This window comes from Cyanistes caeruleus, chromosome 2 (genome assembly GCF_971803275.1).
Source record: "Cyanistes caeruleus chromosome 2, bCyaCae1.hap1.1, whole genome shotgun sequence".
NCBI lineage: Eukaryota > Metazoa > Chordata > Aves > Passeriformes > Paridae > Cyanistes > Cyanistes caeruleus.
The window spans coordinates 104,956,022-104,971,730 of NC_141702.1; the positions used below are offsets into that span (position 1 = coordinate 104,956,022).

The following is a 15,709-nucleotide window of genomic DNA, read 5'->3' on the forward strand; positions in this document are numbered from 1 at the left end:
GTGGGCCAGATAGCTGCAAGAGTTCCCTTCCCTGCCTTCACCCTCCCGTTGCTGTCTCCCAAATGTTTCCCTCTTTCCTCTCCCAAGCTTTCCCACATATTCACAATATTTGGTTTGGGCCTTAAAGGTGCATTTCTGTTTGATTCTGCTTCCTTCCCTCTTCCTTGCCAGCCTCTCTTCCTGAACTGGTTCAAGCAGCCACAATCTCCAGCCTACCTGGGGCAGCAGGGCTGACCATGGAAGTGAGGGGTAGCTGCAGGAGAGACAAGCTCTTGTTACAGCTGCAAACCTCAGCACTGTGTGCAGCTGTTTCTCCTCACTTGGAGCCAGCTACTTACCTGCCAATTTGAAATACCACCCCTCTTAAGTTAGAGAGCAGGGTTGATATATGCCTCCTTTGCTATGTCAGTAAGCCTAGGGATTTGTTCCTGCTGCCTCCTTCTCTCCCACTCTTCTGCCTAAGAAGAGTTCTTTTGCATCTGTTCTTTTCTAGGCTGTATTTCACTTTGCTGCCTGCAGTGTTCTGTTGAGGTGCACGAACTGATGGTGTTAGGTCTGATGCTGACAGCAGTCTGGGCAGTGTGGCCAAAAAACCCTACACAACCTTCAGTCTCCCTGAAAAGCTGGATCCATGAGCCCCCTCAGTGCTGCCACAGCAGGGCAGCTGCTGCTGCCTGAGCTCTCCTGGGAGGGGAGCTCGGGCAGCAGAGGCTGAGGGGACAGCCTGCAGGGTCAGCTGAGTTGCCATCACATGGAGTTTACTGATATTTTATGTCCTGAGCATCACACAGCAAGAAAGATGCAGAAGCACTGTCAGGAGCCTTGAGGGAGCGAGACAGAGGCAATGAGCCCGTGTGAGAGGATGCTGGGCTGGGTGAGGCTGCACTTCAGCGATAAAGGTTGTGTTTAGCTCTATTACAGATGTTGTGTGTGAGCTTGGGCTGTCACAAAGGTATCATTTACAAAAGTGCCTTTATATGTTCTCTTTGAAGATCCTTTGAAGTCCTCCCTTCAATATCTGTATCTCTGTTTCCTGCCTGTAAGCAGAGTTGTCTTTTAAGTGCTCTCAGTATTGCCCTTGGGTCAACGAGCTCATGGTAGGACCCGTAGGCAGGTGTAGATTATGGATTTCTGCCTGACTTTCTGTAGGTGGTGATGTAGTTTCCCAAGGCAGCTGTACATTTCCTTCCAGAGTACCTACTGTTTTAGCAACAGAAAAAAACATTCCATTTTAGATGCAACGTTAATGTAAAGCATGCGTGGGCTAGGAATCCTGACTGCAAATTTTTTTGAGAATTTTGTTATTTTATTCTACTCCTCACTAGACCTGACACCATATAGCTCTTCTGATCCCTGTCCTATCTGAGGAATTCAATTTAAAGAAAGGCTTGGATAGTAGAAATAAAGGGAATCAGATTGCATGAGGGTAGAAGAGAAGGTCACTGAGGTACTTCGAGCAATTAAAATAATTTGTGATGACCTTGGGGTGAAAATTCAAGGCAATTCCAATCTAAAACAGCTTGTCTATTTTCTGGGTTGTATCCTTGGTCTTGTTCATATGCTGTCTAAAATTGTCTCTAGCCCTTGGGGTTTGAAATTACTCCTACAGCAATTTTCTCCCCTTGTGCCCTCAGAGTAGACAGGGCAGAAACAGAGAAGCTGAGTGGCAGCTTCTAGCAGTGAAAGTCATTGCATTTCTGAGGGTCTCTGCAGCACCAAATCCCCTTTTTCCTTTGTGCTGCTGAGCCCCTGCTTGCTGTCAGGAAACACTGCAGATGCTTGTTTGGTCCCTGGGCTATGCGTTTTACCCAGCTTTAATCTCGTTTCTTTCTGCATCCCGTAATGCATCTAAGAAACCTCAGGCCGAGTCTGTCAAGGCCTTTCCTTTGATGGGCACGTATTTACTGTTGTGTGAGTGAACCAACAGCATCAGCATCACCCTGAAGTCCCAAAGACTGCACTGACCAACATGAGCTCAGCTAAAAGTAATTACAGTTAATAGGATCTTTGACTTGTGTGATGGATCACATACTATAATATTTCCTTTTTAAGAAATCTTACTAAAACTAAGAGCTGTGTTCCTAAAGCTGATGAGAGAACAGGATAATAAAATGCCCTCCCTAAGTCCCCAGGCCAACTCAGCCCTCACAGCAGGAGCTAGTCTGCAAGATGGGTAGCACTTTGTTTACACAACATTAAATCCAAGGAAGCTCAGTTGTTTTCAATGGGCCCTCCACTTGCTCCTTTGTATCTGAGCACAACCTCTTGTACACACCTGCTATTTTTGCTTGTGCTTGGAAATCCATTTCAGCAGAAGTGATGGTTGGCACCTCCAGCCCCCCTGTTCTCAGGCCCTGTACCTACCAACTTGCTTCTTCAGGCTTGCTGCTGTTGGTCATGGTCAGAGCACCTCCAGGTCATGCACATTTGAGTCATGAGATTCAAAACACACAATACAGCCACACTATCAAATATCCTAAAGCTTCTAGAAATGTGGTACCCACTGTAGTGTCACACCTGGGATAATGAACATGCTGGGTAGAATAAGACCTGAAATGCCTACAACTAATGTGGTGCTGTTACTCTCTCAAATTTCGTGATGACCAGCACAGAAAAACTCCTGTGGTTTTCAAATCACACAGTTGCTTGCAGTGCAAGGTGGCCATTAGATAGATGTTCACAGGGCACTGCAAATGCTTTCCTTTTCAATTAACTAATGATGTGTTATTTGCCGGAATACCAGCTACTTGCTGAAAGGTTGCAGGTGAAACTTGATTCTAGAAGCAGCCTGGAAAAACAATTGTAACAAGGTCTGCATATGCCAGAACATTGAAACAGCTTTAATGGAATCAGGATTTTTCACTGAGATGGTTAAATGTGTACAAAAAGCTGAGTGCTGTTTATTCTGTTGTAAACCCAGGCTTACTTTGGCTTTGGTTTTAAAATGGTTAGGTATTAGTTTGAGTAAAACTGAAAGCTTCTCAAGCCATACTATCATTCAACTACCAATTAAAAAGTCAATTTATATCAAACCAATGCAATTTCCTTTTATACACAAGGCTAGAATATGGGAAATTCGGGCATATAAAGATACAGTGAGCAATAATGAGGAACTAGAGGTAAACAAATTACTATCACAGAAGCTGAAGGAGACAAAATAGGATTCTCAGTAGGCGAAAGGAGATAACAAGACACAGAGCAATCAAGCTTTAATTAAAGATTTCTGGTGCTTCTGAATAGGCTTTAAATACCATGAGGATAGCCTCTCTTTTGATGTTTCAGCTTCTCTTCTGTCCCACTGACAACTTATTTGTGTCAGGGCACACAGTACAAAAATGGTGCGTTGTGAAATGTGCAAAAACTTTAACCCTTTTTCCCCTCAAATCTTGCATTGTTTTGTCCCTTCTGCTCTGCATATCCACCAGCCATCATGCAGCCCTGGTTTCTTGCATGGAAACTGCCATCAAATCATTTTCTCTCCCAGACTGGGTTCCTGCTTTCCCCCAGTCTCTTCCCCACAGCATTTAGTGGTTGCACAGATTTTGTGTTTTCCATCAGGGAGAGTCCTGTTTTGAGTACTTCCACAGCTGTTTCTCGGAAGAACTCTCAGTCACATTAGTTAATCAGATGAAGGAGCTGAAAGGGACAGTGGAGCAAGTATTAAGTAAAAGAAAATTACATTTGGTTGTTCTTTGTGTGCAATTATACTAACTGAACTGTTGGTATAATGCAATAAAGGTATCTGCAGAATTGTATTTTTGTATTATGCACCAATTAACACAGTGAATAACAGCCCAGTGCCCTCCCCCACAAGAAAAGTAACATTCTGAACAGTGATGGAGATGTTTGGACACAACAGTGGGATCTCACAATATGTAGGTATGAATTTCTTTATTGCAGTGTTTACACTTGCTTTCTCTGTAGGGTTGAAAATAGCAACTGTGCAATACTGAAAATCAGCATGCAACCAGATAAAACCTAGCAAAGTTGAATTGGCATAATTGCTCTCCAGAGTTAATCATGCACTTGAAATAAACAGAGCAATTCACAGGTTTCAGACCTACATTTCAAAGCTGCTCGCTCTTAAGAATAGAGGTTTAAATTGTACAGAAACTGCTGTAAACCTCAGAAAATGTTTTTAAATAATTTTCCCACCTCTTTCCAACTTGGTCTTTGTTATCTAACATGCGTTTCTACCATCCTTTGTAATTATGAACAAAAAGAAATTCCAAAAAGTTGGTAGCATGTATCACTTAACACCCTTTATGGAAGATCCTTTGTGAAACATAAAAGGCAAAAGAAATTAGTTTTCTTCATGCTGCTTTGTTAGTGCCTGGTTTCAGAGTGTGGGAAGAAACAAGGTGTTGTCATTGCTGTCCAAAGTCAGTAGTGCTCTCACCCTCTTACACTGGCCACAATTTCTCACAAGAATGCCCAATAGTGTTCCCTATTTATAAACACTTAAGAAAAATCTAAAGCATGAGTCAAGCTTTTGAGTATTTCTTTGAAATGTTTCTCAGGATGGATCTGGCATGCATTTGTCATCACTGTAGATGCTCTTCCTGTTGAGCTAAAAGACATCCAAGTCTTTCACTGCTGCCCTCATTTAGAAAATAAAGACAGAAATAATAACTCCAGAAAGAGTGGAAAAGCCAATCTCTCTTAGTCTAGCCATACCTCAGTAACTGGTTCTCATATTGCTGGCAAGACTCACTAATTTCTATGATCATTTTATATCCCCTTAATACCGTTTTGTAGACACACTTAACAGGTATGGGACTGTGATTGTGAGCAAAACCTAGTTTTGCCATTTACCCTCATCTTTCAACCCTCTGTCCCATTAATCTCTGGCAAATTCAATCCTGGGAAAGGTAATAATCTCCAATTACTGCTCACAGAACACTGTTAAACTGCAGAACCCAAAGCAAAATTGAAATCCTTACCTCACTGATCATGTTTCTTATATATGCTTGTAGTGTATTTTGCCTACAGGCTTCCAGCATGGACCAGCCCTGGAATTATTGGTAATGCATAACTGAGATTTACTCATGCACTGAGTGAAATCTTCAGCTCTCCACACAACCCATGGTGCCAGGGGCAGCCAGATGTTAGTCAAGATTATGGTGGGCAGTTTTCTGTAAGCCTCTGATTTCCCATATTGGCCAAATATTGCCAGGCAAGGGAAGCTTATGGAAGTTTTTACAAACAGGTGAAGCAAACATTTCCATTTGTTCATGGCATCAAGTTCGATGCCATCTGCCTGAGAGGAAGAGGTAAAATGAACTCTCTGAGGAAGAATTAACTACATCCAAAAGTTTAGCCACTGGGGTTCTTATGGCCCTGAAACATGGGAATTTGTAGCCCTTATTAATGTGGATTTTTACTCTGTTGGAAGTAGGAATAGCCTTTTGGTCTGAATAGAGGTTGTCACAGCAAATTACACAAACTGTCTACATATTGTTTGAAAGCACTGATGCATTTCAGTGACATGCTACTCTAGGTTCCAAAATAAGCCAAGTACCATGGTGCTTGGTTGGCAATTTGCTCAAATCACTAAAGTTTTGGTTGGCAATGAGCTTAAACTAGGTTCAAACCAGCTTGATTTGACAAATGCCAGTTAATACATTTAGGCCCTTGAGGCATAGCCAAAATGCCTCTTGTCTGTTTTGTGGCATGCAGTTTGTGTGTTGTACATGTGCCAATGAAATTGCTTTCTGTGTTAGAAGTACAAATGTGCCCTAGGCTTTGCTCCATGGTTTTCTCTTCGGTGTTGCTGGTTGTTATTTGCAACAGTGCCTGCAGCAGCAGTGCCTCAGGCTGCAAGTAGTATCAGAGCTTCAAACAAATTAGTCATTTTAAGTCTTGTGGGGTTTTGTTCATTTTGTTTTCCAAGAGCAGGACATCACTCCCCTTTGGCTGTGGCTGAAACCCAGCACCTTGATTGCTGTGCATTTCATGTATCTAGACAAACTGTGTGAAACCTAGAATTTCTGCTGTGCAAAAGGATGAGCGACTGTGTGTGTAAATATATCAGTCAGTGAATTCATCGTGGAAAGAAAAGTTATGAAGAAAGAATTTATTTTTTTTTTCAATTGTTTTAATAGAGCCAAAAAGACATTTTTTGCAAAATGCTGTTTCTGGGACCTTGCCAATGTATTGGGGAGCTTGCCAGGGAGCAGGAGGGCAAGTAAGTGGGTGAGCAGGCAGAAACTTAATGTTTCCTCTGTTTCCTTCCATGTTTCTTTTAAAAGGGAGGATTTTATCAAATTGAACTGAGGTATAAATTACTCACTGAAATGTAGCATCCCAACCTGAATCTCACTGTGATCTCCACCTTTCCCCCTCCCCCTGCCCCACCTCAAACAGAGATTTCCATATTTTGAACCTGGGTAGCATCTTGCAGCTATCAAAGGTAGAATATATAGGGACCCCACATTAAACTACCTGTTGTTTTTTGTCATGGGAATGGTCAGCTGTTTCTGGCCACTGGGTACATGTATCCTGTGTGAAGCTGGGCAGAATTCCACAATCTGCTAGTTTTTGGGGGAGGTTTAGCCTGGAGAGTCCTGCTGCTCTTCCCCCGGGTGTGAGATGCTGGCAGTGTTATCCTGCCACACACTGCAGAAGGAAGGAGGGATGTGCGGTGCACTATGCAACAGACCACAGTTATTCACAGATGGAAAAAATCTATGCTTCTCACCAAGCTACTTAAGGATTTTCGATTCAGTGCTGCTGCTTTAGTCTTTGGAGATCAAAATAATGTTTCAAACTGAATTACTGTAAACTGCTGTGGCATGCAGCAACCTGTAGAAATGCTCTCTCCAAGCTCATAAGACATGCTGCAGTCATTTCTAGAATCAAGAGAAAATCAATACTTTAAAGGGAGTGAAATCTTACTTTTAAAAAAGCAGTGGTGAGTTAAGGCAGGCAGTACTCTGTTTTGCTACTGGGTTAGTGGTTTCAGATCTTGGGCTGCTGTTACATCTGCACACTGAGGGTTGGTTTTGTGAAACGTGTAAGGGGGGAAGTGTGGGGGTTTTAGTCTGTATCCAGAATTGTAACTAAGATCCAGCTGTCCTAATTATCTTGAAATGAGGGGCAGCTTCTCCCTGTGTCGTATTATATCCCATTTAATATAGTGACAAAGACAAAAAATTCGGATGAAAAAACTGTTCCATGTTGGACTGGCTTCCAGTATTTATAAACAGGAGTAGGGCTGTTTGCACATCAGAGCAGCAATGACAAATGAGGAGATCGTGCAACACCTGGCTGTAGGTTTTATTAAAATCCCTGCTGGTTTAAATCAGGTGCAGTCTCTCCATGGACTTCACTTGGGCCAGACTTCCTCCTGCAATGTTTTGGGCAAAGATCCCTACCCAGCTCTCCTAGTTCTGAAACACATGTTTTCCTGTTCTTGTCTGCTATCTACCAAATAAAGCAAATAGATATTCTTGCTAGCACTGGTTGCAGCAGCTGCAGAACCTGGGAGGCTTTACAGACAATCTTGTATACACCACCATCCATTACAGCAGGATTACCTTAAAAATCCAAGATAGCACCTCCTGTACTCAGTCATCTCCAGGTTCCTTACATTGTACCCCTTGGCATAAGATATCTGTGATTTTTAATTCCCCACCCTGTCAAGCTCTGAAAAACCAGATTATAAAATCTTAGTGCAGATTGACTAATCTCAAATTGCCAGCAGTGTTTGCCTTTACTCTGATACTGCCTCTGCACTGGAAGTGAGCCCCCTCTAGTCTGCCCTAAAGGCAGAAAATACAAAAGCCATTCTGGTTGCTTCAGTTCAGAGTCTGAAGGCATGGGGTCTACAGCAGAAGGCCATTCTCCTGTTCCACCAGGGCTTTTGATGAACCAGAGGGCCATTTCTGAGCATTTTGGAATAAGATGTAGTTCTCTGATCCCTAGTCCCTAGAACCCAGTGGGAGCCAAGGGCAGCCGGTTTCAGGTCCAGCTGTGCTGTGCATTACATGTGGAATCATCTGGAGATAAGTTTGCCAAGGTCAGGTCGGCAGATATCTAAGGAATGAGTTTTATTTCAGGGGGCTAAATCAGAAATGTGAAGCTTAACCATAGCAGCTGTCTGCACATGCCGTGGTCTGTCCTAGGTTTATCACTTCCAGTTTCCCATTTTGATTCTCTCATGTTTTGGGCTTATTGTACCCTTGAAGGTCACCTGCATCTACCTTTGGGAACATGTTTGATATTTCACTGGAGACATACAAGTGGCTTTGTACTGTTCCACTTACCTGCCTGCTTTACTAAACATATGTTTCAGTGCAGGTGGCTAAGCCCACTGGGGCATTGCAGTGTTAAATCACTGTGATAGCTGACAGAATGAGTCTCTCATCTTCCAGTTAGTGTGAGATTTTCCTTTGGGTTTGGGGTGGGTTTTGCAAGGATAAACAAGTAACTTCTGGTGCCAGACTGTTCAAAGCTACTGAAGCATGTTGCTTTACTAACTTCTAGACCTTTCTTCCTGAGGCACATTTATCCACTTACCTGTTGTTTTGGGGGCTTTTGGAGGGTACATCAGAAGCAAAGGAGGAGAGGGAAATTCTTCCATTTGCTGTCTAATAATTTTAAGATTTCATACTGCCACCCACTGCAGAAGGATTGGAGAAACAAGTGAAATTAGTTTGCAAGCGAAACAAGTAACAGTGACAAAATCTGTAGAGGACCCTTGCAGGGGATTTTTGAGGAGGGGTGGTGTAGATTTTTCAATAAGGATTATTTTCTCAGCAGTGCTTAGATTGGGAAGTTTTCTTACAGAGTGGTAGTTTTGCACAATGCTGTATTACCAACGTTTTTCAGAAATACCAGTCACTTTATTTCTTAAAGTTCTGTCAAATTCTTTGATCCATTTAATTCACCGAACTTTTTTTGTAAGAAGGAATTTAGCTCATCTTCAGGATTAATTTGTGAAAAGCTAATTCAGACATTTTTTCTGGCAAAACTAATGTGTCTTCTCATATTTCTGGAGGGTGAACCTCCCCAGTAATAGTAATGGTAGAACTTTTGGCCTTGCTCATCCAGGCACATGCAGACCATCTCTTCTAGACCACATCAGCTTAGACAATAGCTCTGAATTCCAAGAAGCAGGTCAAGCTAATCAAAGAACATCCTAAGTTGGAGGGGATCTGCAAGGATCATTGAGGCCTGGACATCGAGCCAAATTAATGCCCTGTCTGATTTAATTAGTATCACCACTGAAGGAATCTGCATGCGTGGCGTTGCTTTTGTGGAAGCTGGTGGAGAAATGGTGCCCTTAGAGAGGGCCATATGGAAGGCTAGCTGGACCAACATAATTTGTAGAAAACACTCCAGATGAATTCCAAATCTTTTATCTTTAATGGCAGTAGAACTACCTAATGGAGTTTATTAGATTGTGTATATTACATTATTAATAAGTGTGTTTGATAAATCAGGTCATGTTCACAAAAAATGCTTTGTCTGCTTATTTAGCATCTAAATCTTAGTTTTGATTATGTATTAAGTATTTCCTGATATACTAGAAAATAGGACAAGGTGAGTTTTACAAAAGCATTGTGGTCTTGGGACCGCAGTGCCCCCAAAATGAATCTTTAAGGAAAAGAACATAATTGTCACGGTATTCAAATTTTTGTCATGTATTCAAATTCAAATTTTAAAAATAAGACTTTTTTGAGATACAAATTAGCAAAGTCTTTTTCTAGAAATCTATTTGTACTGGATTAGTTCTTCCAACTGATGGAAATGACTGTAATAGGGAGGCACTGATTTACACCCACAGATCGGGCCTAGAAAATGCAGAGCTGGATGCTTGTTTTGCAGTCAGGTGGTTTGCTTTCTGGAGCTTAATTTGAGTCTCCTATGAGCAAATAATTATTCAAAATGCAATTAATCTATTGTTATGTTTTAATCACTGTGATGGTGTTTTATTTACAGGTTTTTATCTAATTTACAGCTACTTTCCAGTTTAAAATAAATTCAATAACCAAATGTCTCTAGAAACTGAAAGGACTAAAATGCACCAGCCTTGAGATTATGAGTGAACACTTAACAGCCCTGAGAGCAGATCTTGAAACTGGGAGGACTCTTGGATTTTTCTCTACTCTGTGCTATTTGCCTTTTTGAGCACTAGGAAAAGTAGAACTATGTTTATTATTGTGACAGATTTCTGGAGATGTTGATGAAAAACTGTGAAATACTGAGATACCCAGAACTATAAGACTTTTAAAATAATTTTGTGTGTATTTGTTTGGGTAAAAACCTCAGAGCCATGTTGTGCTCTTGGTCCAAGAGGCAGAGCAGCTGAAGAGCAGAAGAACTACTTGGTCTTTGGATGTTGGGGTCATGCTCGGCATGTGTCCTCCTTTCAGATCAGTGGTTGTTCACAACCTGTGGTGCCAGTGGACCCTATGGCCCCACACAGAGCCAGTGCAATGACGCCTACAGGAACTCCAAGCTCAGAGTGGTGGTGGGAGCTGAAGGGATTCTCCAAGGCATTCAGATCTGGAGAGTACCAGCAACCAACACATACAGGTAAGGGAGCTGTCTCTGACGGTCGTGATGTATCTGTGTTCGAAACTACCCAAGCTGCAGATACACGCTAGGCATCTTGAAGTGTTACATTCAGAAGTTTGGCCACATCTACTGGGGTTTTACTTATCACTGAGCCTGTGATTTCCAGCCTCTCCCTTCTCAGATTTATTCCCTGGAAGATGTAACTTTTTTGGCAAAAGAGAGGAAACTTTCTGAGGCAGGCAGATCTTTAGCCTAATGGTTACAGGTTGGGGAGAGCTCTATCAGTAGTTGCAAATGAAGCATTTTCACCTCCCCAGACCAAGAGGAATACATTTCCCATTTCATTGAGCCCTGGGAACAGAATGAGTTTTTCCCACCCTTCACTTGGTGTGGAGAGCACAATCATGTGTCAGCATTTCTTACAGGACAGCTTGCATCAACCTCTGCTCAGCATCTTCCCTTTTTTGAATCTAGGCACAGCAAGTTGAGCTTGTAAGCCTGGCTTACCACAGTAGAATTGATTCTGGAAGCCAGCCACCTAAATGGTAGGCTCTGTGATACTGAGCATTCTAACATTTAAATTCCCCTTGGAGTTATTTTCAAAGAGAGATGATCAGATATGGTTCAATGCTACTTAATCAGATTTTTACCAATCATTTTTTCTTTTTGCTCTTGCTGAGGAAAGAAGTACAATCGAAGTGTAGTTCACTGTATCTGAATGGTAACATGAAGCCATTACATGCATCATTTTGTAAGCAGAACTGTCAGTTTGAACCAGTCTAGTGGTGGTTTTTTATGCAGCATTCCATATTGAAAGCAATGATGGTATCTTGGATTTCAAAGCAAAATATTCCATTAAAGGCTTTGAACAAATTTCAGTTACAATTCTCTGATCCCATCTTTTTTTTTTTTTTTTCCTTTATATTGAAAAAGAATGTTAATGTTGAGGCTAGATGTCAGTCTCTAATAGAGGTCTAGGGCAAAGCAGTTTTGAGAAACTGGCTTGGCTAGGCACAAGTTCTGCCTGAGTGCCTATTCCTACAAGGATTGATGGTAATGCAAAAAGCATTAATGGTATTTTACCCAGCTATCAACAAGGAGTTGCCTGAGGTGAATAGAATTTTTCAGAACCAGCATCCAGTAAATATGGTTATAAAGTACAGCCCAAAAATGAACAGGCAAAACAGCCCAAAAGCTTACAGCACTGTCATTTCTTTAATATCAGAGTCCAAGAAGAACCAGAATTCCTGTGCAGCTGTAGGCTGATTTTTTTGCTGCTCAGTACAAACCCTGGGCCCTGCAGGGATGACCTGTCTATTTAAGTCCTATAAATGACCTAGCAGACTTCTAGGTTCTGTATAGATAATAGATGTATAATGTTGTGCATAACATACATATAAAGGGATGACATTCTTTTCTGCACCTCTTAAGGCTATGGTAGAAAATTCACAGCCTGGGGAAAGCAGGAGGCAATTGTGGGCTTAAATTAACTTGACATCTTCCTGATTCTGGTCTGCTGAAGGGGCAGCAGAGTCCGCCAGCATAGCATAGCCCTAGGAAAATGTCAAGTTACAATATCAATTCCAGGGCTTCCCAGAGCCTGGACTTACTGCCTGTGTTTAGCTCTGCCCCGCAGTCCTGCTGCAGTGTGGGTCCTGTAAGTTTTCCTGATGGGCACTGCTGAAACACCTGACCAGGGAACAAACCCTTCTGCTGGCTGCTGGGCTCTCGAGAAAGCTGTTGCTCTGCCATATCAGTGTGTTTTACACCGTGTAATGTACACTCCTGGTAATTGCTCAAGAAGGATATCGATTTTCTGAACGTGAGGCAGAATATGCATTACTAAAATACAGACAGCTCAATTTTGCACAAAACTCCAGCACAAACCAACCACACCCAGAATACCTCACCACCTGTGAAGGTGTGAGTAGTGCCCACATTTGAAAACTGGTTCACTCCTGTGGGACTTCACATTGTGTAACAATGAAGTTAAACATTATAAAAGAATATTTTTTGTTTCAGATTTCCTTCTAAGCATTCAGAAGATCTGGTCATCTAGGTCTTATGACCAAGTATGAGAGAAGTGGATTGTAATAAATTACACATTACTATCTTTTATCTGACTTCTCTCCATTTTTAAAGAGGTTGAGGTCCATTTTGCCCCATTTGTGGTCTCTTCCACTGTCCTCTCTTCTCTAAGGTCCCATCATGTAAGGTGGCACAAGAACACAGCCCAGTGGTGCTCAAAAAAATATCATTCTGAGTCAGCCAGCCTAGGCACAGCATTTTCTCATACTCTCAAGATGTGTGAGTGTTTCCCATAACCTGGATGTTGGGATGCATGTTTTTCTCCAACCCTGGTGTGCGCAGCCTGGTTTGCACTCTGCACATCCTGACCCTTCCTGAAGGTGTGGGCTTCTTTTTAAGATCCCACAGGTGTCATAGCAGCAGAAAAGAAGGAAGGCAGTGGAAGGTACTCTGTGTTCTTACTCAGGATGGGCTGAACCCTTCCTCAGGGCCAATATGGTTAAAAGGCTTCCTTCCTTCTGTAAAAGAAAGGTGTTCCTAAAGAAAGGGATCCTCCTAAAGTTTGAAGCCAAGATAAGTGTTTAAATAGTGACACCCATTTTGAATAGGGAATCACTGTCACCTGAATATACTGGGTTTTATTTGTCTTCAGCCTTTGAATGAGGCCAGACTGGGTTTCCTGAACTTTCTGACATCACTGCTTGTATGCAAAATCTGTTCTTACACGGAAAGGTATGGCTCCTACTGGCAGCCAATTAGCCCTGCCAGCTTACTGTGCCTGGTAGTGGACCTCATTAGCCATTGCAAAATTCTACAGCAAATCAACTCAGTCTTCAGATTCATACAGCATCTGTTCAGGGTGGCCCAGTGCTGTGTCCATCACTTTTTCTGCTGGCTCTGGTACAGCCTAACTGAGGACTGATTGCTTTGGTTATCAGCTGTGGCATGAACATAATCATGTCACATTGCCAGGATCTAATATGCTTTATGAGACACTGCCTGTTTGCAGGCAGGACTGTGCTGGGCAGAGAGCAGCCAGGTGCTGGAGGAAAGGAGGTGTTAAAGCAGAGCACCTAAGCTGTGCCTGGCAGGAAGCAGTTTTTGAGTTCTGAGTTCTGTAGTCTCTGGTTACATGCTCCAGGTGGAATTTTGCTCTCACAGAAACAGATGGAAAGCTACTGATGTCAGTGGAGAATTACCTGCTTAATTCAGGTCTAAACTGAGCTGCTGCACTGTCATTCACCTGCTCAGAAAGTTGAGTAACTCTGTGGTTTTTTGCAGCACAAGTGTGTGTTTTATCAAGATCTCTAAAAAGTGCTTTGAAATCCTTTGCTGGAAGCTGCTTTAAGTATGTCCATTGTTAGAAAGGGAGAGGGAGGAGCTGAGAAATACAGTGTTACAGCCACACCTTTGGGTGCACTGGCAACAGTAAGCACCTCTCAATCTTGACTGTTTGAAATAAAAATCCCAGAGCCTTACCTGAGACTGCAGCAGCCTGTGTGTAACCTGCCCACTCCTGGCTGGAGACAGTGAGATGTCCCTGACCACCGTGAGTTTGGCCAGGGGGTTTTTGCCTTCCTTGTTTACTGCAGGTAGTGTCACCTCCATCTACTTTTCTTTCTGTATTCCTCTGGTCCTGGGAATAAGAGAGCTGTTTTCCATCTGGTCCATATTACTAAGACCAGTTATGCTGTCTGCTTTCTCAAATCTCCCTCTGTCAGTCTCATGCTTAATGTTCTCTTTAGCCATATGTCCTGTTTTTACCAGTTCTCCTGTTTCTGTTCCTTCTCTTCCTTGCTGCAAACTTCTCAAAGATGTGCCTTCTGGGAAACAAGATGTGTTTCATATATTAAAGCTGGAAACTATAAGGACTTTCTCACTCTGTTCTCAGCAGTGTTTGCCCAATAATCAATGTGAAAGAATCTGTTTAGTAGCTACCCAAGCTCACAGATTCAAACAGAGCAGAAAAAGCATTTTTCAGGCTTTGGGTTTAGATTTATTTAGAATGTCAGGTCTTCAGAGCTCGTCTTTGTGACACCATGCTCAGATGTGCACAATGCTCAGTGCTCAGAAGTGGTTTGTACTTCCTCCCACCTGCCTGGGACAACCCAGGTGGCAGCCTCTTGTTTTCTTTTTTCTGCAGCATCTCAGGCTATGGAGCTGCAGGTGGGAAAGGAGGGAAGAACACCATGGTGCGATCCCACGGAGTGTCTGTGCTGGGAATTTTTGATCTCCAGAAGGATGATACACTGTATATCTTGGTGGGACAGCAAGGAGAAGATGCTTGTCCTAGTGTAAGTGATTGCATTTCTTTTTTGCCTTCATCCCTTCTAGAAATCCATGGAGTTCTGTTTTTTCACACAGAAGAATGTTGTCCTCAAGGGGTGTGGGGCTATAGAAGTCAAGGAATAGGTACACTTTTACTGGGAGAGCATGAGAACATGAAGCACCATGTCCCTGTGCTTGCTCCTTTTCAACATGTTGGCCCCAGTGATAATGCATAACAGGTTCCTGACTGATCTGAATATCTCAGAGCACCTCTGTTGAGGTGTGGAGACAAAAGACAACCCTGCCTTCCATTCCTCTGCAGATCAGTCTTCAAGGCTGACTGCAGGATTTTGCCCTTGTTCCACTATTGAGGCCAGCCCTGCCATTATCACAGACTCTGCACCTCTCAAGATACCCATGTCACAGGGCTTGCTTGGTTATTCTCCATATGGGAATAGGAAAGACAAACCAATCATTGTTGGGTCAGTCCTGATTTTTATGTTACTAGCAAACCCTTGCTGCAAATGACAGAAAGATGGGCACTATTTGCATTTAATAAACAGTATGCATTTAATAAACAGTAGTTTATTAATAGTTTAGTATTCTTTGGAGGAGGATGTGAGAATAGAAAACCCTCATGGAGCAAACTAAGCATTATCTGATGAAATTTCACCTACAGGTTTGAGCTGGACATTTAAATGATGTGCATTTCTCAGCTGATAATGGCTGGCATCCAAGAGATGAAAGCTTACCAGTCTGCTAGAGCAGAGAAAGGTTGAAGGATAAAGACAAGTAAGAGGGGTTCTCAAGGCTGGCTGCTAAAATAAATAATGTTAAAACTAGAATTACACATATCTACAAACAAACCATTAATACCAAGCCTTTTTGA

The 15,709-nt window shown here is 42.4% G+C and overlaps 1 protein-coding gene across 5 annotated transcripts in view; it reads left to right on the forward strand.

Annotated features, from left to right (window-relative positions):
- Nucleotides 1–15,709, forward strand: part of ALK (ALK receptor tyrosine kinase) — a 306,665-nt gene that overhangs the window by 260,610 nt on the left and 30,346 nt on the right. For all 5 annotated transcript variants that reach the window (XM_086871346.1, XM_086871357.1, XM_086871366.1 and 2 more), the window contains 2 exons: nucleotides 10,380–10,542; nucleotides 14,696–14,846. In XM_086871346.1, coding sequence (XP_086727472.1) covers nucleotides 10,380–10,542; nucleotides 14,696–14,846 — 314 coding nt within the window. The remainder of the gene's footprint in view (nucleotides 1–10,379; nucleotides 10,543–14,695; nucleotides 14,847–15,709) is intronic.